This window comes from Pristis pectinata, chromosome 11 (assembly GCF_009764475.1).
Source record: "Pristis pectinata isolate sPriPec2 chromosome 11, sPriPec2.1.pri, whole genome shotgun sequence".
In the NCBI taxonomy this organism is placed as follows: Eukaryota; Metazoa; Chordata; class Chondrichthyes; order Rhinopristiformes; family Pristidae; genus Pristis; species Pristis pectinata.
This window is the reverse complement of record NC_067415.1, coordinates 2,740,602-2,759,591: the sequence shown is the minus strand read 5'-3', so window position 1 is coordinate 2,759,591 and position 18,990 is coordinate 2,740,602. Positions and strand designations below refer to the sequence as shown.

The 18,990-nt window shown below is 48.3% G+C and overlaps 1 protein-coding gene across 1 annotated transcript in view; it reads right to left on the bottom strand.

Annotated features, from left to right (window-relative positions):
• The window catches only part of stard10 (StAR-related lipid transfer (START) domain containing 10), a 39,808-nt gene extending 21,557 nt beyond the window's left edge, over positions 1-18,251 (bottom strand). Inside the window, exon 1 of the mRNA XM_052025720.1 lies at positions 17,763-18,251. Coding sequence (XP_051881680.1) covers positions 17,763-17,921 — 159 coding nt within the window. The 5' untranslated portion in view covers positions 17,922-18,251. The remainder of the gene's footprint in view (positions 1-17,762) is intronic.
• Between the last annotated feature and the right edge of the window lie 739 nt (positions 18,252-18,990).

Sequence of the window (18,990 nt, the reverse complement as noted above, 5' to 3'; positions counted from 1 at the left end):
CGAGATGTTCCGGGGTTATGTCCGTGCCCAGGTAGCCGTGGAGAGGGAGTATGCAGTGTCCACGGGTACCATGGAGGCGTTCCGGGACCGTTGGACACCGTGGGGGATAAGTGCCGTCCTTGGTAGGGATGGGGATATTTTAATTTAGTTTAGTTGTGTTAGTGACTGTGTTTGGTCACTGTTATTGTCTCTGTGTTTGTTGTAGTTTTGTCGTATTGTAGACTGTTTTGTAATAAAGGAATTTTCAAAATTTTTTTAAAAAATGGTTCAATGTTCACAGTGAAACGAGGAGCCAGAGGTTGTGAAACCGGAACAGCTGGACGTTGGCGGGGCTGGGATGAGACAGGGCAGGAACCAGTCGAGCAGGCAGCACCGGAATCCCTGCCCCACCCCTCCCGGCACTGCCACCACACCCTGCAGTCAGTGCACCTGACACAGCACAGGCCCCTGTCTCGGCACCTCTCCGTCACCCACACCATGTCTGTCGGCCTTGTGATTGGATCTGGGATGAGCACTGACGCATCCTTGGAGGATTCCCAAAACACTGCCAATCGTGTAATCTAATGAGTGCAGTAGCAGAGTCATACAGCACGAAACAGGCCCTTCGGCCCAACTGGTCCATATTGACCAAGATTTCCATTTATCTAGTCCCATTTGCCCGCGTTTGGCCCTTATCCCTCTAAACCTTTCCTGTCCATGGACCTGTCCAAGTGTCTTTTAAATGTTGTTAATGTACCTGCCTCACCCACTTCCTCTGGCAGCTCGTTCCATATACTGACCACCCTCTGGGTGAAAAAGTTGCCTCTCAGGTTCCTATTAAATCTCTCCCCTCTCACCTTAAACCTGTGCCCTCTAGTTCTTGATTCCCCAGCCCTGGGGAAAAAGACTGTGTGCACTCACCCTGTCTATGCCCCTCGTGATTTTATACACATCTGTAACATCACCCCTCACTCTCATACAAGCAATATCTTTTTCCCATTATTGAGCGATCCAATACCAGAGGGCATGCATTTAAGGTGAGAGGGGGTAGGTTCAGAACAGACGTGAAGGGTACGCTTTTTTTACTGAGAGAGTGGTGGATGCCTGGAATGTGTTGCCTGATATGGTGGTGGAGACAAATTCATTGGGGGCTTTTAAAAGGGGCTTGGATGGGCACATGAATGAGAGGAAAATTGAGGCATATGGGCATTCTGTAGGTAGGAGGGATTAGCTATGTCGGCACAACATTGTGGGCCGAAGGGCCTGTTCTGCGCTGTAATGTTCTATGTTCCTGCGCTCCAATGAAAACAGTCCCAACTTGCTCAACCTCTCAGTCCCTCGAGTACCATCAACATCCTCGTAAATCTCCTCTGCACTCTTTCCGGCTTAGTGGCATCTTTCCAACAGCAGGGTGAACGGAACTGAACAGAGTATTCCAAATGCGGCCTCACCAACATCTTGTACAATCTGAGGGGGATTGACAGGGCGGATGCGGAGAGGATGCTTCCCCTGGTGGGAGTACACAGTCTCAGGGTCACGGGCTGCCCACTCAGGACAGAAACAAGAAGGGATTTCTTCCCAGAGACAGACTCACTGAACAGGTGAGAGGCTGAGATGGATCTATAGTCTGTAGAAGAATGGGGGTTGTGGGGAACAAGTGGGAACGTGGAGATGAGGACGGGGTTAACCAGCTGTGACTGTATTGAACAGGAGAGCAGGACAGAGGGGCCAAATGGCCATCCGAGAACATAGAACAGTACAGAACAGGCCCTTCGGCCGACGATGTTATGCTGAACTAATTAAGCTAATGACACCTAATTAAATTAATCCTTTCTGCCTACACAATGTCCATCTCCCTCCATTCTCTGCATATTCATGTGCCTATCTAAGAGCCTCTTAAACTCCTCTATTGTATCTGCCTCCACCCCCACCCCGGCAGCACATTCCAGGCACCCACCGCTCTGTGTAAAATAGCTTGTCTCGCACACCTCCTTTAAACTTTCCCCCTCTGCAAGCCCTCCAGTATTAGACATTTCTACCCTGGGAAAAAGATACGGCTGTCTATCTTTGCCTCTCATAATCTTGTAAACTTCTATCAGGTCTCCTTCAGCCCAGCAACAAAGCCGACTTGCTGACTTACAGAATGACAGAGAATGAGGCTGTTCAGCCCATTGGATCCATGCCGGCCCCCCAGCACAATTATCCCATCAGAACCACTCCCTTTTTATTTCCCTGTAGCCCTGCAGCCTGTTCCCATCAACTCCACCCAGTCTCTACCCCTCACCCACACACTGGGGTCAATTTACAGCGGCCAATTAACCCTCCGATCCGCACGTCTTTGGGATGTGGGAGGAAACCGGAGCACCCGGGGGAAACCCACACGGTCACAGGGAGAGCGTGCAAACTCCACATACAGACAGCGTCGGACATCGGGATTGGACCCAGGTCTCTGGAGCTGTGAGGCAGCAATATTAACCACCAGGCTACAACATTCAAATCAGCTTCAAGTTCAGCGACAGAAACAGAAAAACCGTTAATAAAGTCATCCTAAAGGCCAGACAGATGTTTGAAACATCTGTGGGTCAAATGCTCAGCTCCTCACCAGGAGCATCTGGGTTCTGGTCAAAACCCCAGTAATGGAAGCAAAAACGACACACCTGGTGTAGCATTCAGGCAGCTGTGAGGCAATAACATGAACCAGTGCTGCAACATTCAAATCAGTTTCCAGTTTTCTTTCAATACACAAAGAGTGGCAGGTGCCTGGAATGTGCTGGTGGTGGAGGCAGATACGATAGAGGGGGTTAAAAGGCCCTTAGATAGGTTCATGGATGTGCAGAGAATGGGGGGGGGGAGACATGGACTATGTGCAGGCAGAAGGGATTAGGTGTCATTAACTTAATGTTCAGCACAACATTGTGGGCCGAAGGGCCTGCTCCTGTGCTGTATGTTCTATGTTCTAATCTCTCTCCTCCGATGCACATGGTCACTGAATGGATCGTGTGTGTGGCGGGTAGATGGGGCACGGAGAGAAGAGTCAAGAGGGAGAGAATCAACGAAATGATGCCAGCAAAATAAAGAAGCAACTGAAATAAAGGCAACAAAAAATACGGCCCAGCGCATTAAATATTAAACCAAGTTTAGAGGAACCACATCTAATCACACACTGTATTGATGACAAGCACAAAAAGAAGAAAACAATCTAATTGCCATTTCAGAATTGTGGCCACACTTGGGAACTAAATATTCCAAGGTATTCAATAGTTCGGAAGGACAGGGCAGAAGGACAGGGAAGAGGGCAGGATCGACATTAGTATAGACATCAAGAACGAGCTTGGCTCAGTGGATCATGATGGAGAATTAGAATCATGGTGGGTGGGGCTAACACACAGCAGGGAGCTGAGAACATTGGTGGGAGACGTTTATACACTTCTGCATAGTAGTTACTTTGTAGGGCATGATATAAATGAGGAAATTAGAGGTGTTACAGGGTTAGTGCCTGGCATTTTATTTGTCCACCTGCACTGCACTTTCTCTGTAACTGCAACACTACATTCTGCATTCTGTTTTTCCTTTGGACTACCTCGATGTACTTAAGTACAGAATGATCTGTCTGGATGGCACGCAAACAAAAGCTTTTCACTGTATCTCGGTACGTGTGACAATAATAAACCAATTGCCAATTACCAAGTAATCATGGGCGACTTTGATCTACAAAAGACTGGGCAGATCAAATTAGTACTGACAGCACAGAGAATATAAATTCCTTTATTAAAACTTTGGGACCGACGAGACAGCAGGTTATTTTAGATCCAGTTTGGTGCAATGAGAAAGGATTAATTAATGAGTCTATCATAAAGGAACAATCACAGTATGACAGAACCTCACATGAAATTGGAAAGTGATGTGATTCAATCTGAAGCCAGTGTTTTCAATCTAAACAAAGGAACCTGTGAAGTTATGAGGGGCACAGGCTGTGGGAGATGGCAAAATACATTAAAGGGTCTGACAGTGGACAGGAAATGGCTCACATTTAAAGAAATATTACACGATTTGCAACAAATATACATTCCTTTAAGGCACAGAAACAACAGGAAAAGTAGTCCAACTGTTGATAACAGCGGGAAATAAAGTTAATGTTAAATCTAAGGAGAAGGTTATATACAATTGCTAGAAAAGGCACTAACCCCGAGGACTGGAGACGGGAGAACTTAAAATGTAATAAAGACGGCAAAGGAATTAAACCAATACTTTGCATCTGCCTTTACAGAAGACACAAAAGACCTCCCAGATATTCTGGAGAACTAAGGGTCCAGTGCAAATGAGGAAGTAAATGAAATTAGTTAAGAAAAATTAGTTTCCCTCCCACCCCGGACGTTCTCTCTTCTCCCCCTCCCATCGGGCAGAAGACACAAAAGCCTGAGAGCACGTACCACCAGGCTCAAGGACAGCCTCTATCCCGCTGTTATAAGATGATTGAACGGTTCCTTAGTACAATAAGATGGACTCCTGACCTCACAATCTACCTCGTTATGACCTTGCACCTTATTGTCTGCCTGCACTGCACTTTCTCTGTAACTGTAACCCTTTATTCTGCATTCTGTTATTGTTTTCCCCTGTACTACCTCAGCGCACTGACGTGATGAAATGATCTGCATGGGTGGCATGCAAAACAAGGTTCTTCACTGTACCTCGGTACATGTGACAATAATAAACCAACTTACCCCTGCACACAGACAAGCTCCCATAACATTATCAAATTCAAAATGTCTATATCAATGATCTAGATGATAATGTGGTAAATTGGATCAGCAAGTTTGCTGATGACACTAAGATTGGAGGCGTTGTGGACAGCGAGGAAGGATTTCAAAGCTTGCAGAGGGATCTGAACCAAATGGAAAAATGGGCCAGAAAATGACAGATGGAATTGAATGCAGACAAGTGTGAGGTGTTGCATTTTGGAAGGACAAATCAAGGTAGGACATACACAGTAAATGGTAGGGCACTGAGGAGTGCGGAGGAACAAAGGGATCTGGGAGTTCAGATACATAATTCCCTGAAAGTGGCGTCACAGGTAGACAGGGTTGTAAAGAAGGCTTTTGGCATCCTGGCATTCATAAATCAAAGTATTGAGTACAGGAGTTGGGATGTTATGGTGAGGTTGTATGAGACATTGGTGAGGCCAAATTTGGAGTATTGTGCGCAGTTCTGGTCACCTAACTATAGGAAGGATATCAGTAAGATTGAAAGAGTGCAGAGAAGATTTACTAGAATGTTGCCGGGTCTTCAGGAGTTGAGTTACAGGGAAAGATTGAACAGGTTAGGACTTTATTCTGTGGAGCGCAGAAGAATGAGGGGAGATTTGATAGAGGTTTACAAAATTATGAGGGGTATAGACAGAGTAAGTGCGAGCAGGCTCTTTCCACCTAGATTAGGAGAGATAAGTACGAGAGGATATAACTTTAGGGTGAAAGGGGAAAGGTTTAGAAAATAGAAAAATTACAGCACAATTCAGGCCCTTTGGCCCACAAAGCTGTGCCGAACATGTCCCTACCTTAGAAATTACTAGGCTTACCCATAGCCCTCTATTTTACTCAGCTCCATGTACATATCTAATAGTCTCTTGAAAGACCCTATCGTATCCGCCTCCACCACCGTTTCCGGCAGCCCATTCCCCGCACTCACCACTCTCTGAGTAAAAAACTTACCCCTGACACATCTCCTCTGTACCTACTCCCCAGCACCTTAAACCTGTGTCCTCTTGTGGCAACCAATTCGGCCCTGGTGAAAAACCTCTGACTATCCACATGATCAATGCCTCTCATCATCTTCTACACCTCTATCAGGTTCCCCCTCGTCCTCCATGGCCGAGTTCACTCAACCTGCTTTCATAAGGCATGCTCCCAATCCAGGCAGCATCCTAGTAAATCTCCTCTGCACCCTTTCTATGGCTTCCACATCCTTCCTGTAGTGAGGCGACCAGAACTGAGCACAGTACTCCAAGTGGGGTCTGAGCAGGGTCCTATACAGCTGCAACAATACCTCTCGGCTCCTAAATTCAATTCCCCGATTGATGAAGGACAATACACCATATGCCTTCTTAACCACAGAGTCAACCTGCGCAGCCGCTTTGAGCGTCCTATGGACTCGGACCCCAAGATCCCTCTGATCCTCTGCACTGCCAAGAGTCCTACCATTAATACCATATTCCGCCAACATATTTGACCTACCAAAATGAACCACTTCACACTTATCTGGGTTGAACTGCATCTGCCACTTCTCAGCCCAACTCTGCATCCTATCTATGTCTCTCTGTAACCTCTGACAGCCCTTCAAACTATCCACAACACCCCCAACCTTCGTGTCATCCGCAAACTTACTAACCCACCCCTCCACTTCTTCATCCAGGTCGTTTATAAAAATCACAAAGAGTAAGGGTCCCAATACAGATCCCTGAGGTACACCACTGGTCACCGACCTCCACTCAGAATACGACCCTTCAACAACCACTCTTTACCTTCTGTGGGCCAGTCAGTTCTGGATCCACACTGCAATGTCCCCTTGGATCCCATGTCTCCTCACCTTCTCCATAAGCCTCGCATGGGGTACCTTATCAAACACCTTGCTGAAATCCATATACACTACATCTACTACTCTCCCTTCATCGATGTGCTTAGTCACATCCTCAAAAAATTCAATCAGGCTTGTAAGGCAGGACCTGCCTTTGACAAACCATGCTGACTATTCCTAATCATATTATACCTCTCCAAATGTTATAAATCCTGCCTCTCAGGATCTTCTCCATCAGCTTACCAACCACTGAGGTAAGACTCACCGATCTATAATTTCCTGGGCTATCCCTACTCCCCTTCTTGAATAAGGGAACAACATCCACAACCCTCCAATCTTCCGGAACTTCTCCCGTCTCCATGGACGACAGAAAGATCATCATCAGAGGCTCCGCAATCTCCTCCCTCGCCTCGCACAGCAACCTGGGGTACATCTCATCTGGTCACGGCGACTTATCTAACTTGATGCTTTCCAAAAGTTTCAGCACCACCTCTTTTCTAATATCTACATGCTCAAGCTTTTCAGGCCGCTGCAAGTCTCCACTACAATCCCCCAGATCTTTTTCTGTGGTGAATACTGACGTAAAGTATTCATTAAGTACCTCAATTGAGGTACTGATGTACCTTTAGGGGGGAACATCAGGGGGAATTTCTTCACTCAGAGACTGGTGGGAGTGTGGAACGGGCTGCCATCTGACATGGTAAATGCAGGCTCACTCTTAAGTTTTAAGAATAAATTGGATAGATACATGGATGGGAGCGGTCTGGAGGGTGATGGACTGGGTGCAGGTCAATGGGACTAGCAGAATAAAGTTTCAGCACAGACTAGAAGGGCCGAATGGCCTGTTTTCTGTACTGTAGTGTTCTATGGTTCTAAAAGTCCAACATACATACAAACATTCGCTCCCATGAACGGAAGAACTAGTTTCCACTTTTAGTAATTGTTCTTTCTTATCAGTCTTGTGTGGTTTTCAGTGTTACTTCCATCCCGTACAATACTGTGGAGGTATGGTTACCATATCCAGTGACTTTTCAATAATGTCCAACCTCTCCTTACAGCTCATACCCTCTAATCCAGGCAGCGTCCTGGTGAACCTCTTCTGCACCCTCTCCCAAGCCTCCACAACCTCCCTGTGATGGGGCGACCAGAACTTCACACAGGAGACTAAATGACTGGTTTGGTATCGTCAGCAAACTTGGAAACATGACATTTGACCTCCTCAGCTGGATCACTGACACGGATCAGCACCGATCCTGTGGTTCCCCACTCATCACAGCCTGAAAACCAGAGACCCACCCAGTTATTCCCACTCTCTGCCGAAACCCTCCTCTCCATGCTGCCGTCAGGCAGGAGGTACAGGAGCCTGAAGACCCACACCTCAAGGTTCAACAACAGCTTCTTCCCCACTGCCGTCAGGTTCTTGAACTGACCTGAAAAACCCAAACACTACCTCGGACTACATTTCTGTTTCTCTCTCTCAACTTGCAGTTGTGTTATGTTTATTCTGTTGTACAAGTTATGTATAATATATGTTAATTTATGTCTGTAACGTACTGTGTTGCTGCTCCAAAAAAGCTAATTTTCATGATAGTTATACCCTGGGTATGTCTGCCTGCGACAATCAACTTGAACCTGAATACCTAATTCTCAATCCATGCCAGTATGTTACTCTAATTCCACCTGCTCTAACCTGGTTGGCCAACCTCCCGTGTGGGACCTTATCAAAAGCCTTCAGAAAATCCAAATGCATCACATCCACAGATTCCCTTTATCCATTCCACGAGGCACACCCTCAGAGAATTCTGTGCACAGAAGAGATGCTCCGTTTCCCCCACAGGATATTGAATGTGTGAAGCTTCAAGTTCCTGGGCGTCAACATCTCAGAGGATCTATCTTGGGCCCAACACACTGATGCAATCATGAAGAAGACACGCCAGCAGCTCTACTTCGTTAGGAGTTTGAGGTGATTCGGTATGTCACCAAAGACTTTTGCAAATTTCTATAGATGTACGGTGGAGACCATTCTGACTGGTTGCATCACCGCCTGGTATGGAGGCTCCAATGCACAGGATCGCAAGAGGCTGCAGAGGGTTGTAGACTCAGCCAGCTCCATCACAGGCACAACCCTCCCCACCATCGAGGACATCTTCAAGAGGCAGTGCCTCAAGAAGGCAGCATCCATCACTAAGGACCCTCACCATCCGGGACATGCCCTCTTCTCGTTACTACCATCGGGCAGGAGGTACAGGAGCCTGAAGACCCACACTCAACGATTCAGGAACAGCTTCTTCCCCTCCGCCATCAGATTTCTGAACGGTTCATAAACCCAGAAACATTACCTCACTATTCCTTTTTTTTGCACAATTGATTTTTGTAATTTATAGTAATCTTATGTCTTGCACTGTACTGCTCCCGCAGAACACCACCATCCAATTCACGTCATCTAGTTCAGTGATAATAAATCTGATTGTGAAGCAATGTTCAGGATCATTGGAATCCGTATTACTTTCCTGTCAGGTTGGGTTGTTAATGTGGTCGTGTGCAGTATGATAGCATTACGCTAACCGCACGGTACTATAGCGGTTAGTGTAATGTTACTTCAGCGCCAGCGACCCGGGTTCAATTCCGCCACTGCCCGTAAGGAGCTTGTACGTTCTCCCTGTGTCTGCGTGGGTTTCCTCCGGGTGCTCCGGTTTCCTCCCACATTCCAAAGACGTACAGGTTGGGAAGTTGTGGGCATGCTATGTTGGCGCTGGAAGCATGGCGACACTTGCGGGCTGCCCCCCAGAACACTCTATGCAAAAAATGCATTTCACTGTGTGTTTTGACGTACATGTGACTAATAAATAAATATCTTTATCTTTACATCCTGGTGTGGGGAGAATGGGACAGGACAGTTGCACAATGAGTGAACAAACAGTGCCACGTGTCAGCACATTACTCAGCGTCCCCTTTCCCCTGCCACACCAGCTGCCAGACTGTACAGTGTTCCTGTAAAAGACTCTCCCCACCCTTTCATTATCTGATCGAAGGGATAATCCTCACCTCTTCTGGATGCCCCCGAAATTCTGTCCAGCCAACACACTTTGACCAGCTGTCACTGTGGCCCATGCAGGAAATGCAGCAGCCAGTATGTGAACAGCAAGATCCCATTAACAGCACAAGAAGATAACCTAGTTATGCAATGGTGCTGCTGAGGGACAACGGTTGACCCAGGGTCTGGGGACACCCCCCCGGCCTCCAACACTGCGGCGCTCCCTAAGCACCGCCCCTCCCGCCGCGCGGTGCTCCCTCAGAGGTGAAAGGAGCAGCAAGTCGTTGAAGAAGGAAGTTCCATGGGGACTGTGATTAATCCAAGATCACAAACTGGGGCAGAACCTCAGCTCAAATGTTATACATGGCACTGACGAGTATTACTGCCTCTGGTGACTTATAGCACTGGCACTGCCTATAACGTCACTCCTGAGGAGCATAACCTTTCTCATGTGGTACTGTTCCAGGTGATCCACTGCTGCACCTTTGCCAGTCCAACTCAATCAGAATCACATTTATTATCACTGACTTATATTGTGAAATGTGTTGTTTTGCGACATCAGTACAGTGCAAAGTCATGAAATTACTGTAAGTTACAACGAGCAGTGCAAAAAAAAAGAACAACGAGGTAGTGTTCATGGACTTGATGGCGGAGGGGAAGAAGCTGTTCCTGAATCGTTGAGTGTGGATCTTCAGGCTCCTGTACCTCCCCCCCCCCCGATGGTAGTAACGAGAAGAGGGCATGTCCTGGCTGGTGAGGGTCCTTACTGATGGATGCTGCCTTCTTGAGGCACCGCCTCTTGAAGATGTCCTCGATGGTGGGGATGGTCGTGCCCGTGATGGAGCTGGCTGAGTCTACAACCCTCTGCAGCCTCTTGCGATCCTGTGCATTGGAGCCTCCGTACCAGGCAGTGATGCCACCAGTCAGAATCCTCTCCACAAATTGTGTCATAAAATTTGCAAATCTGTGCAAGTCCTTTACGCAACTTCTGGGACAGCCTCCATGTTCCCTTCCTGGGGCTCGATACAAGTTGGATTGGCACAACTCCACCTTTCACTTCCATCCCTCTCAACGTAGGCAACTCAACCTGGGAATCTGCATTCCCCTGCGCCAACTCCTCGTGTATTTGGGCACTCACTCCCCACAGCCTCCTCATTGATTCCAAATGTGGGAATCAACATCTCCTTCACATCTGACCATCTCCCCCTCGTGGCCCTTCCCTTATCCATGGCTCTGAGATCACAAGGCTGGAACAGTGTTGTAAAGTTCAAGCTGGACTGAATCTGGGTCACAAACATTTCTTCAGAAAGGAAACCTCTTGTCCTGGCCGATATGTGACTCCAGACCAAAGCGACGTGGCTGACTTTGCAGGAGGGCCCAGAAAATCCCTCAGTCCCAGGGCATTTAGGAACTGGGGGTACATGACAACCTTGTGAAGGAGTTTACTGAAATAATAGATTTGTTTGGTGAGACAGGAGGATTTGGTTTTGACTGAACGTGGCAGACGTGGTCAGGTTACAGAGCTTCCATCTGACCCATTGACAGCTGAAGGTCGATTTATTTAACAGGGGTGGAGAGTCAACCCCTTGCTCATGACGTCCCAACATGAATTGTTAAGAAGTCCTCAGATATGATGGAATTTCCCACCTAAGAGGCACTTACAGGTTCACCCACACCAAATTCCCATCTGGACAAAATAGCCAATGGACCCGGAGAGCAAATCCCTGATAGAGAGAGGATGGGGTCGGAATATCTCACTGAGAGAGGGGGAGAGAGAGTGAGGGCGAGACAGAGAAGTTCAGGAAGGGAATCGAGAGCTCGGGTTCCAGACAGCAGAAAGCATGGCTGCCGGGGTGGAGTGATTCAAGGGACAAGCGAGACAGGCAGGGACTTCAAGACGGGGTGAATTTTAAAAAGTGACTGTTCCTGAACTGAGAACCAGTGTCGATCGGAGCAAGCTGTAGGGCGATGGGTAGGGGGTATCAAAAATAAGAGGGCTGAGGTTCGAAGTGAGAGGAAGGAGTTTTAAAAGGGATCTTGAGGGGTTTTTTTTATTACTACACAGAGGGAGGTTGGCATCTATCGACCTCTGTCTGGAATGTACTCAGCAGCTGAGCCCCACACCCCCTTGGCGAGGCAGTTCAACACATTCACCCCCTCTGGGTGAAAAGATTAGCTTTTCAGATGATCCCGGGTTTAACACTGTGATTTCACAAGATCCCACCATCCGGGCCATGCCGTCTTCTCGCAGTTCCCATCGGGCAGGAGGTACAGAAGCCTGAAGTCCCACATCACCAGGTTCAGGAACAGTTACTTCCCTTCAACTATTTTCTTCTTGAACCAACCAGCACAACCCTAATCACTACCATGACTTCCGTGCTCCTGTACTCCATGCCTCTGTTGATGAAGCCCAGGGTCCCGTGTGCTTTTTAACCACAGTCTCAAGCTGCCTAAGCACTTCCAACCAACTCTGCACAGATACTCCCAGACCTCCCTGTTCTCGCTGACCATCCAGAACCACACCTCCTGGTTTACACCGCCTCCTGGTTCATCCTTCCTGCCGAAAGATAAACCACTTTTCTCCGCATTAAATTTCACCTGCCGCCTCTCTGCCCACTCCACCAGCCCCTCCATTTCTCCGTGAAACCTGTTACAGACCACCACACCTCCAAGTTTTGGGATCACCTGCAGACGTGGAAATTGTGCCCAAGTCTAAACTAAAACAGGATCTAAATGAACTGTAGAACTAGGCCAAGGCATGGCAGATGGAATTTAACTCCAACTAGTGCGGCATGTTGAATTTTGGCATGTCAATCCAGGGCAGGACTTGCATAGTAAATGACAGTGTTGTAGAACAAAGGAACCTTGGAATACAGGCACAGTTCCCTGAAAGTGATGTCACAGGTAGACAGGGTGATGAAGGAGGTGTTTGGCACGCCGGCCTTCATCAGTCAGAACAATGAATACAAGAGTTGGGAAATCATGTTGCAACTGTACAAGACATTAGTGAGACCACACTTGGACTACTGTGCGCAGTCCTGGTCACCCAACTATAGCAAGGATGTCATTAAGCTGGAGCGGGTGCAGAAAGGATTCATGAGGATATTACCAGGACTGGAGGGCTCGAGTTATAAAGAGAGGCTGGACAGGCTGGGACTGTTTTCCCTGGATTAAAGGAGGCTGAGGGGTGACCTGACGGAAGTTTATAAAATCATGAGGGACACAGATAAGGTGGATGGTCAAAGTCTTCTTTCCAGGGTTGGGGAGTCTAAAACTGGAGGCTTCAGGTGAGAGGAGAAAAATTTAAGAAGGACCAAAGGGGCAACTTTTTCCACACAGAGGGTGGTGGGTGTATGGAACCAGCTGCCAGAGGAAGTGCTAGAGGTGGGTTCAATTACAATGTTTAAAGGACACTTGGATAGGAAGGGTTTAGAGGGATATGGGCCAAACGTGGGCAAATGGGACTAACTCAGATAGACATCTTGGTCAGCATGGACGAGTTGGGCCGAAGGGCCTGTTTCTGTGCTGTATAACTCTACCACTCTATGACTCTATAATGTACATTAAGCAAAGTCGAGGGTCCAGTCCCAACCCAAGGGAACTCCACTGTGCACCTCCCTCTGGAGAAACAACCTTCCCCTACTCGGTTTCCATTTTCTTACCAGCTGCCGCAGCCTCCATTCCACAACCTTCCATCTCGACGTCCCCCGAAAGCTTTCCTCTCTGACCAAGAGCCAAAGATTTATCATGTGTACAGGATAATTCCTTCCTGTGCTAAAACTGTGTCAGTATTGGGCAATGGTCCATGTGTTCATTGATCAAGAACGTGCCTCTCAGTCACCATAAGAAACGACAGGGGAAGAAGTAGGCCATTCAGCCCATTGAGTCTGCTCGGTTCCCTGTCCTAATACCCCCTTGCGAGACCTCCTTTGAGATTCTGTTTGATAACACTGCTGTGAAGCACTTTGAGATATGTTACTGCATTAAAACTGCTATATGTAGACTCGTTGGGAGATAGTTGGGTATCCAGATTTGGAACAATGTGGACACACAGAACAGGACAGCACAGGAACAGGCCCTTCGGCCCACAATATCTGTGCTGAACACGATGCCAATTTGGTCTAAATCCCTCCATTCCCTGCCTGTTCATGTGTCTATCTAAATGTCTCTTAAACGCCTCTATCGTATCTGCCTCCACCACCACCCCTGGCAGCCCGTTCCAAGCACCCACCGCTCTCTGTGAAATAAAACTTGCTCCACACATCTCCTTTAAACCTTCCCCCTCCCAGCTTCAATGCCTCTAATATTTGACATTTCCACCCTGGGAAAAAAAAACTCTGACCATCTACCTTCTCTCATAATTTTATGCACTTCCATCAGGTTGCCCCCGAGGCAGGGTCACAGAGGCAGCACAATGTAGAGACACACACGTGATATCATAGAAACATAGAAAACCTACAGCACAATTCAGGCCCTTTGGCCCACAAAGCTGTGCCGAACATGTCCTTACCTTAGAAATTACTAGGTTTACCCATAGCCCTCTATTTTTCTAAGCTCCATGTACCTATCCAACAGTCTCTTAAAAGACCCTATCGTATCAGCCTCCACCGCCATTGCCGGCAGCCCATTCCACACACTCACCACTCTCTGAGTAAAAAACTTACCCCTGACATCTCCTCTGTATCTACTCCCCAGCACCTTAGACCTGTGTCCTCTTGTGGCAACCACTTCAGCCCTGGGGAAAAGCCTCTGACTATCCACACGATCAATGCCTCTCATCATCGTATACACCTCTATCAGGTCACCTCTCATCCTCCGTCGCTCCAAGGAGAAAAGGCAGAGTTCACTCAACCTGTTTTCATAAGGCAGGGTCCCCAATCCAGGCAACATCCTTGTAAATCTCTTCTGCACCCTCTCTATGGCTTCCACATCCTTCCTGTAAGTGAGGTGACCAGAACTGAGCACAATACTCCAAGTGGGGTCTGACCAGGGACCTATACAGCTGCAACATTACCTCTCGGCTCCTAAGTTCAGTCCCTGGAGGGACGTGGAGGCTGAATCACTGAGTTAATTCAAAACTCTGATCGAGAGATTCCTGGATGTTAACGGAATTGACAGATATGGGGATAGTGCAGGGAAGTGGTGCTGAGGGGGCAGATGTGGCACAGCTGGTAAGGCCCCTGCCTCGTAGTTCCAGAGACCCCAGCTCAATCCCGACCCCGGGTGCTGTGTGGCGTTTGCACGTTCTCCCTGTGACCGCGTGGGTTTCCCCCCGGATGCTCCGGTTCCCCCCCACGTCCCGACGACGTGCAGAATGGTAGGTTGGCTGCTGTGAACTGGACAAATGGAAGAATCTGGGGGGAGTTGACGGGAAGGTGGGGAGAACAAAATGGGATTGGTATCAAAGGGTAGTTGAGGGTCCGCACGGACTCTGTGGGCCAAAGGGCCTGTCACCATGATGTATCTCACTGAATGGGGGAGCAGGATCAAAGGGATGAAAAACCACATCTGCTCCTGATTTTTATTCCCTAATAACTTCCTAGTCTCAAAGTTGGAAAATACAAAACTTAGCAAACAGTGAACATTTGGCCACAGACTCAGGAAGTATGAAACACCCGGGGAAACGATCAGACAAGTGGCAACAGCTCTTTACCCTGTGCATGATGCAGAGAGAGAGCAACCTGAGATGGAGTATAATCTCAGTGATAATATTTTGAGGACAAATAAATACTTACAGCTCTGTAAAGATGGTAAGGCATGGATAAGAAAGTGTGTGGACCCTTGACTTTGTGAATAGGGGCACTGGGTGCAGAAACAAGGAAGGGGAATCCAGCACCAGGTTCAGGAACAGCTGCTTCCCTTCAACCATTCGGTTCTTGAACCAACCTGCACAACCCTAATCACTGCCTCAGTACAGCAACACTGGGACCACTTTGCTCTACAACGGACTATTCTAATTGTGTTTTCTTATAAAAATTGTGTACAATTTATGTTTAATTTATATTTTTCTTGTGAGTGCTGCTTATCTGATGCTCTGTGCCTCTGATGCTGCTGCAAGTAAGTTTTTCATTGCACCTGTACTTGTGCATCTGACGATAAACCCGACTTTGAGTTTGAATCCTTCCATGATTAGTTTCCCGCTGGATTTCTGGGATCCACCTGGGCTCACACTGTTGGAAGGATGTCAAGGTAGCGGAGAGGGTGAAAGGGGTCAGGGGAAATTCCTAGGCAAGGGGCAAGGAAACGCCCAATGCAGACACTCCGTACACGGACGAGCATCAGGGAGACCGGAAGGATGGACGAGGATGGATATGCTGCAGGGCTGTAGGTATCTTCTGCAGGGGCAGGAACGGGGCGTTTCCCCCTGCCTTCCCTCCCCCCCCTCAAGCTGCACTAATCAGGGGCTGGGTCAGACCGAGCAGAGCTGGGAGCACTGAGCAGACTCACCCCCATCACCGAGCTGGCACCTGCTCACTCTCGCTCCACCACCATTCCCATGACGCCCTCCCACACACTGTTTGTTGGTCACTTCCGACTCACGGACAGTTCTTGGGAACAGAACCCTGTCGTAACCCAGGACATGGAGAGTCCGGAGCAGTCGTGTTTATTCCCCGCACAGCAGGGAAGGCTAAGGGGAGATTCAACAGAGGTGTTTAAAGTTACTGGGAATGCCACCAGCGTGAGGAGTGTCAGCGGGCAGAGGATACAGAGGAGAAGGGAACAGCTACAAACTCAGAGGAGAGAGGAGGAGAAAGTTTATCTGGGGTGAGTTGCTGTGAGGCAATGGCAACAGCAGGAGAGAATTGGATGAAAAACTCAACGGGGAAGGGACAGGAAGTTTAAAATTCTCTCAGAGCAAGTGGGGAAATGGGTCAAAGACCCGAGGTCACGGATACACATTAACTGGCAGAGGAGAGACGGGGAAGGGCTTCTCCAGGTGTCTGTACACATCAGGGGTTCGCTGCCCGACTGGGTAGAGTCACACAGCATGGAAACAGGCCCTTTGGCCCAACTGGTCCATGCTGACCAAGATGCTCATCAAAGCTAGTCCCACTGTCCGGCGTTTGGCCCATATCCCTCTAAACCTTGCGCAAATGTCCTTTAAATGTTGCTAATCTAGCTGCCTCAACCACTTCCTCTGGCAGCTCGTTCCATATACTGACCACCCTCTGGGTGGGAGAAGTTGCCCCTCAGGTCCCCTTTGAACCTTTCCCTCATAATCAAAGACCCCACCCACCCGGGACATTCTCCCTTCTCTCCTCTTCCATCAGGTAGAAGATACAGGAGCCTGAGGGCACGTACCACCAGACTTAAGGACAGCTTCTACCCCACTGTGATAAGACTATTGAATGGTTCCCTTATACAATGAGATGGACTCTGACCTCACGATCTACCTTGTTGTGACCTTGCACCTTATTGCACTGCACTTTCTCTGTAGCTGTGACACTTTACTCTGTACTGTTATTGTTTTTGCCTGTACTACATCAATGCACTCTGTACTACCTCAATGTAACTGCACTGTGTAATGAATTGACCTGTACGATCGGTATGCAGGACAAGTTTTTCACTGTACCTCAGTACAAGTGACAATAATAAACCAATACCCTCTCACCTTAAACCTATGCCCTCTAATTATTGGTTTGGGAAAAAGACTTTGTGCATTCACCCTATTTATGCCTCTGATGATGTTAAACACCTCTAATGAGGTCACCCCTCAGCCTCCTACGCTCCAAGGAATGAAGTCCTAGCCTTCCCCACCTGTAACCCAGGCCCTCGAGTCCAAGCAACACGCAGATGCCAAGGGAACTTTCAAAGGACGGCGGGCAAGACCAATTCACAAACTGGAGCCTTCCTGTCTGAGAGCAGCCGCTCTCTTTGCATGGACGCTCTTTGCAGGTGGGAGAGGACAGCCGGGGGGGGAAACAGGGATGCAGATCAGTGGGGAGGAGGGAGTGCAATGGACGGGGAAGGGCAGGAAGGCCGTGAGCCGGTGTGAAACAGGAACAAACAGGTTGCAGGGTTTTGCGAAACGCTTGTCTTCATTAATGGATCCAACACTGGGGAGGGGGGGGGGGGGATCCCGGCGTATTTACTTGCAACACACCGTGTCTTCCAATGCATCCACAGGCGTTGAAGAATTGCAAATTCATTGGAAAGGCTTTTTTAATTTTTTTTTATTTACCTTAATCTTATGCAGGGCTTTCTCCTCCTCCGTCATCTGAATCCACACGGTGATCCCGGACCGCTTGTATTTCAGGCACCAGCCTTTCTCGGAATTGCATTCTTCCTTGAAAGAGGTAAAATGCAGATCGTCTGGGACTTGCACAGATTCTCTGGCCATCCGCCCTCCCTGCACCTGTTACTGCTCCGGCTTCAATCCGAGAGGGACCGACCCTTGCAGCGGCTCCCTCTCCCGAACACTTCCAACGCCGGATCGATTGCCAGAGAGAGGATTAAATAAACGCCTATTTTCCCCCTTTTTTCTTTGCAAAAAAAAACAAACTGAAGGGAGGAGCTATTGCACAAGAAGGGGAGATTCCTTGCAGTGTGTGTGGGGGGAGGGGGGCAGTTTTCTTTTCAAATGGAGTCTGATTTTGTCTCCGAGGTTGCGAAGGACCCGTCACCCCAAACGCCGAATCCCCGGGACCGGCGGCAACTGACGGCTGATTGACAGCTCGCTCCAGGGCCGAGGACCTGAGGGTGTGCAGGGAACTCCGCGCGGTCCTAACGCCCGGCGGTCATTAGCTGGGAAATTGGTTTATTCTAGTCACATAGAACATTACAGCACAGTACAGGCCCTTCGGCCCACAATGTTGTGTCGACATTTTATCCTGCTCTAAGATCTATCTAACCCTTCCCTCCCACATAGCCCCCTATTTTTCTATCATTCATGTGTCTATCCAAGAGTCTCTTAAATGTCCCTAATGTGTCTGCCCCCACAACCTCTGCCGGCAGTGCGTTCCACACACCCACCACTCTCTGTGTAAAAAAACTTACCCCTGACATCCCCCTTATACCTTCCTCCAATCACCTTAAAATTATGTCCCCTTGTGTTAGCCATTGTCGCCCTGGGCAAAAGTCTCTGACTATCCACTAGATCTATCCCTCTTATCATCTTGTACACCTCTATCAAGTCACCTCTCATCCTCCTCTCCAAAGAAGAAAGCCCTAGCTCGCTCAACCTATCCTCATAAGACATGCTCTCCAATCCAGGCAACATCCTGGTAAATCTCCTCTGCACCCTCTCTAAAGGTTCCACATCGTTCCTATAATGAGGTGACCAGAACTGAATACAATACTCTAAGTGTGGTCTAACCAGAGTTCATGTACCGAGTTACAGTGAAAAGCTTTGCTTTGCATGCCGCCCATACAGATCATTTCATCACATCAGTGCATTGAGGTAGTACAAG